The sequence below is a fragment of the Capricornis sumatraensis genome, chromosome 2 (genome assembly GCF_032405125.1).
Source record: "Capricornis sumatraensis isolate serow.1 chromosome 2, serow.2, whole genome shotgun sequence".
NCBI classification, from domain to species: Eukaryota; Metazoa; Chordata; class Mammalia; order Artiodactyla; family Bovidae; genus Capricornis; species Capricornis sumatraensis.
This window is the reverse complement of record NC_091070.1, coordinates 184,490,628-184,496,627: the sequence shown is the minus strand read 5'-3', so window position 1 is coordinate 184,496,627 and position 6,000 is coordinate 184,490,628. Positions and strand designations below refer to the sequence as shown.

At 34.5% G+C, this 6,000-nt stretch overlaps 1 protein-coding gene across 3 annotated transcripts in view; it reads left to right on the top strand.

Moving 5' to 3' along the window:
* Positions 1-254: 254 nt before the first annotated feature.
* PATJ (PATJ crumbs cell polarity complex component) overlaps positions 255-6,000 on the top strand; it is a 364,628-nt gene continuing 358,882 nt past the window's right edge. For all 3 annotated transcript variants that reach the window (XM_068992464.1, XM_068992473.1, XM_068992482.1), the window contains exons 1-4: positions 255-276; positions 372-538; positions 2,524-2,718; positions 4,114-4,253. In XM_068992464.1, coding sequence (XP_068848565.1) covers positions 255-276; positions 372-538; positions 2,524-2,718; positions 4,114-4,253 — 524 coding nt within the window. The remainder of the gene's footprint in view (positions 277-371; positions 539-2,523; positions 2,719-4,113; positions 4,254-6,000) is intronic.

Sequence of the window (6,000 nt, the reverse complement as noted above, 5' to 3'; positions counted from 1 at the left end):
CCAGTTACTTCACATTTTTGTCACCACTTACAATGATCTGTTTTGCTTTCAAGTTTTAGCCATTTTAGTGGCTGTGTATGGCTTTTAATTTGGATTTCTTGAATGAAATATTTTGATGGAGAATGTTCTTGAGGTTTTCTTTGACTTTTCTATAGGACTGTAGAATTGTATACACTAATGGAAAATAATTTTTCTCTATATTTAAATTTTTTTCTTTAGGTTTCTTTAAAAGTGATTGAAGACAGTAATTCAAAATGCCTGAAAATCCTGCTACAGGTAAACTAGATATATACTTCTTTCACTAAATTAATTATTCAAAAATGGAATGTAAGATGAGATTTAACTTGTACTCATTATCCTTTTTAAAAAAGATAAACTGCAGGTCCTGCAAGTTCTTGATCGCTTGAAAATGAAACTGCAGGAGAAGGGTGACACTTCGCAGAATGAAAAGCTCTCTCTTTTCTATGAGACACTAAAGAGCCCCCTTTTCAACCAGATACTCACACTTCAACAGTCCATCAAGCAACTGAAGGGGCAAGTAAGTTACCCATCAAGGTTTTACCTGTTGCTATTATTCAAACCAGCAAAGAAAGATAGAAGGAAATAGATACAAACAGTCTACTCTTAATTCTGCAAAGAGGCTGTATTGGGACTTGTGTGCAGGTAGCATTGGCATAGATAGTTTAAAAATGTTGATAATAAGTTTTGTGTTTGGCTTTGGATTCTAGTTTTTTATACTTATTTATGTAAAGTTCAGATGCTTTGAAAATTCTCAACATTTTCTTCAGAATTACAGGACACATAGCCCCTCTGCTTGGAGTGATATTAAGAGTTTTACCTACTCTTTTGGTTGTTCTATTTTGGGGTCAGGGATGGCAAATTGATTTTAAATAATCTATTCTAGATGCTGAACTTGCATAGTAGCTATCTTATAGATTAAATATGGGCAGAATTTTAAATGTAGTTAATGTAGCAGAGTTGTTATGTGAAAATTAACAAAATTTGCGGAAAAAAATGCTTTTTGCTGATAAACCAAAATGCCTATCCATAAATATTTAGCAAGTGATTTTTCTATAACTAACTAAGGATTAAATTCTGCACATATGTCTTTCTGTGAATTACTTTCTCTAGATCAAAATTTATACCAGAATTTTAGCACTCCCCATATTGAGGCTTCTATATTCTGACAATGGAATGAGTACATCACAGCAGTGAATGCTATTGGTGGCAATAGAAGTTGGGAAAGATCCCTACAAATCTATCACTCATACTGGACTAAAATTGGACTTAAGCAACTGTTCCATCATAATAACAATCTTTTATGTTTATTTAGTGTGCAGTTATTATGTAAATAATCATATTTTATTCAGTCAGCTATAAAATCCATATGATTTTTCATATCTGTGTTTTCATAGAGTTTTTATGGGTGTTGATATTTTTCTGTGAGTCTTATGACATTTGTTCTAGATATTTCCTTTGTTCTATTGTGTTGGTACTTGTATCGGCCAGTGGTATTTTTAAATCAATCAATTAATTAATTTGGTCCCACCATGAGCCGTGACAGATTTTAGTTCCCTGACCAGGGATTGAACCCATGCTCCCTATATTGGGAGTGCAGAGTCTTAATCTTAACCACTGGACCAACAGGGAAGTCCCTCAGCCAATGATATTTTAAAAATTAACCTCTATTTTTCTTTTTCCTTAATTTCCCACCTTCCCCCCGCCCCCCACTAGTGTTTAAGTGGCTTTGCAATACATTTGCTACTAATGGGCAGGTTATTTAATCCCTGTGTGCTTCAGTTTCCATGTTGACAAAATGAAGTAAGAGTATCTCTAGGGCTATTGTAAAGATTAAGTGAGATACTATATAGGAGTTTGGGTATAGTGCTTTACTTATAGCAAGCACTTAATAAATGCTGAGTTACCTTTGAATATACTACCTGCAGATCTTCTGTGTTTCCCCACGTGGAAATGTATGAAAGTGAAAGTTAGTCGCACAGTTGCATCCAACTCTTTGCGACCCCATGGACTGTAGCCTGCCCTGCTCCTCTGTCCATGGAATTCTCGAGGCAAGAATACAGGAGTAGGTTGCCATTTCCTTCTCCAGGGGATCTTGCTGACCCAGGGATCAAACGTGGGTCTCCTGCATTGCAGGCAGATTCCTTACCAACTGAGCCACAGAAATGTATAGATGAATGCAGAAGGGCTCAGGGCCTTACATGCATGTTTATGTGACTGGACATGTCTGTGTATGTAAAGTATAATGAGCTATACTACATGCTATATTAACCTGAGGTAACGGTAGAGGGCAGGAAATGAGAATAAGTTAAACATTTTGTATAATACTGAATAAAACATTTATAGCCTTATAAACACAGATTCATGTATCTGTATCATTTCTTTCACATGTCTATATTTAGCATGCCATTATACATGTGAGAGATAAAATATAATATTTAATAAATAGAAATACTTCTTGTCTGTAGGTTTCTGTTGATAACTCTCTCTTTTTTTCTCCAACAGCTCAGCCATATACCCTCAGATTGTTCAGCCAACTTTGATTTTTCTAGGAAAGGGTTATTGGTGTTCACGGATGGTGCCATTACTAATGGGAATGCCCACAGGTCCTCTAATAACTTGACTGTATCTGGGTTATTTTCTTGGACTCCAAAGTCAGGAAATGAAGATTTTAACTCAGTCATACAACAGATGGCCCAGGTAAAGTTATATCTTGTCAAGGGGCTATTTAGTTTTATTTCTATTGTTGGAGGTTAAAAAAGAAACCTACACTCACACTTTTTGCCTCTAAAATGTGTTACTCTGTATTTTGTTTGTTTGTGTTTTTACATTGTTAGGAGGAGTTGATACTACTTTCTAATCTGTGAGTTGGAAATTTGTTTAAAATTACATAAGAAAAATATCCATGTGCCTGGTGAGGATAGGTTTTAAGACAATGACTCCAGTCTGACACATCTGTACACTTGTAAGGAAAGAGATTCTCATAGTTTTGATCATAGAAGGAAAAATAATGTGTCTGCCGAAGTAATATAATTCCTTTGAAATTATTTTAAATTTTATATCAAAACAGAATTAATGGGAGTTAAAACTAATATAATTTGGAAAATCTAGTATATATAATTTGGAAATCTAGTATATATAATTTATAGTATATATAAAATCTAAATGTAATTTGGAAAATTATAATTTGGAAAGTCTAGGAAAACATTTGAAAGTGTAATCCCATTTCATCCTTAGTATCTATTAAAATCAAATGATAGTTGAATTTTTAGATGTGCTAGATTCCTTTATTCACCTTGCCTTCTAACAAGTACCCTAAAAAATGGAACTTGAGTTTGAAAGTTAAAAAGAATCTATTTAAGGTGTGATAGTTAAATAATGTTCTATACCTAATTCCTTTTTTGATTTAATTGCTCTATCCCCTTAATTTGACTAATAATTATTTTTATGTGATGCTTTTTTTAGTTGATTACATTTATGAAGTTCTCATGTAATAAATACAATTAATTATTCACCAAAGCAATAAAATACTTGTTTGTCACAGGTAGCCCCATTTGAATAGTGGCCTTTCTGTAATCTTTTGAATTAACCTAATAAAATATTAATTTATCACAATAGAATTAAAAACAGAATCCCAAAAAATGCAGCTGATTCTGATTTAGGTCTCAACACTAGAATATTTTTTGATAAGTCTAGTTTACTTTTCTTATTTAAAAATAATATTTTGCTTCAAGAGAATTTAGAGAAATTCATTATAAAAAGTAATTTAGAATTTACTATAGGAAAAGACATTTTTTCTCAGGAATTTTCATCTAGCTTGGGATTCGTCTCATACTGTGAATGAAGTGTGAAAATATCTCTCCAATTCTCTGAGGTTGCAGAACAGTGCACATGCCCCCTTATGTTCTACTGAAAATAATCAAGTGAGAGGATTTACAGAAATAAATAATTTATTACTGAAATGCTGAGTTTATTTGGTTTCGTAGAAATGACTGAAGAGAAGCTGTTTGGGGGCTATTTACAAAATAGAAATGTTAGTTCCTTAAAAAGGGCAAATGTAAATTTCATTGACTTTTTTAAACCCCTCTTCATTAGGGCCGGCAAATCGAATACATAGATATAGAACGGCCTTCAACTGGAGGCCTTGGATTCAGTGTGGTGGCCCTTAGAGGTCAACATCTGGGAGAAGTCGACATCTTCGTGAAGGAAGTGCAGCCAGGGAGTATAGCTGGCAGGTGAGGAAGCGTGGTCATTTGCTTTTTGCTAATTTTTTTCTAACAATTCTGAAGACATTAAGGAGAATAAGAGACTAGTCATACCAGAACAGTTAACGACAGCAGCTAATGCTTTCCTCTTCTTATGCATTTTTCAGGCCTTTTGCATATATTCTCACATACACTTGTGGCATCAATCTAGCTAGTAGTATCATTATTCCATTTTATAGATGTGAATGTTCAGAGAAGTTCAGTGGTTTCCCTATAGGCACAGAGCTATTAATGCTGGAACCATGATGTGATTCTCAGACTGTCTGATGGCAAAGCTCATGTTCTTTCCATTCCATCACACTCTCTCAACAACTGAATGTGGTACAGCAATGGTTTGATCAGTAAGATGGGCATATTGAAATTTACATTCTACATATTCTATTATTTATTAAACGAGATTGTAACAGCTTTTTCATTGGGCATAACATGCTGTTTATTTCACTTATTGTCAACAAAAATCTCCCTGAAGTCTATGTAATTCCCCGTCTGCACTTGTGGCTGAGCTTTATTATTTTAAAGGTTATGTATAAGACCTGTATTTTGTCTCTACTTGACTTCAGCTCTTTTTTTCATATTTTATTTTATTAATATTATTATTTTTTTTATGTTACAATATTGTATTGGTTTTGCCGTATATCAGTATGAATCCACCACGGGTGTACATGTGTTCCGAATCCTGAACCCCTCCTCCCACCTTCCTCCCTGTACCATCCCTCTGGGTCATCCCAGTGCACCAGCCCCAAGCATCCTATATCCTGCATCAAACCTAGACTGGCAATTCGTTTCTTATATGATATTATACATGTTTCAATGCCTGATTTCAACTCTTTAGTTTATTACTTATTTAAAAAGCACACTATTCATTATATTATTACTTTTTAAAAATATATATTAGTATTACTGTTGCCTTTTAGAAAGCTAGCAGCAGTAGCATAACTATTACAGAAAATTCAGTCAATAATAATATTTTTAGATTCACGTTATCCACGTATTAGGGGTCAGTTCTAATCTCAACTGAAAATTCAGAAATGATGGATTTTTATGACCTTTGTACCTTTATTCTACAATCTAATGGAGCATTTCCTGAAGTTTGTTCCAAGGAGTTATAGCAGTAGTCAGCTATATATTTATTTTATAATATGCTTTTATTTTCATCTGGCTTCTCTTGTTCAACATCACGTTTGTGAAATTCATCCACATGGTTGATTGTAGCACTTCATTCATTTTCATTGTTGTATAGTATTCAGCTATACAAATACACTGTGATATATTCATTCATTACACTTAAAGAATTTTTTTAAATTTATTTTTCATTCCGCTGAGTCTTTGTTACTGCATCTGGGCTTTCTCTAGTTGTGGCGAGCAGGGGCCACTCTTCGTTGGAAAGTGGACTTCTTTCCAAGTCCACTTGGACTTCTCATTGTGGTGGCCTCTCTTGTTGCAGAGCATGGGTTCTAGAGCGCATGGGCTCTAGATCACACAGGCTCAGTAGTTGGGGTGTACAGGCTTAGTTGCCCTGACATGTGGGATTTTTCTAGACCAGGGATCAAACCTGTGTTCCCTGCATTGGCAGGTGGATTCTTAACCATTGGACCACCAGTGAAGTCCAGTAGTCAATTATATTTGAGAAACTCAATCCTCTGTTTGGAGATTAGATATACATACCTCAGTTCAATTCAATTCAGTTCAGTCACTCAGTCGTGTCCGACTCTTTGAG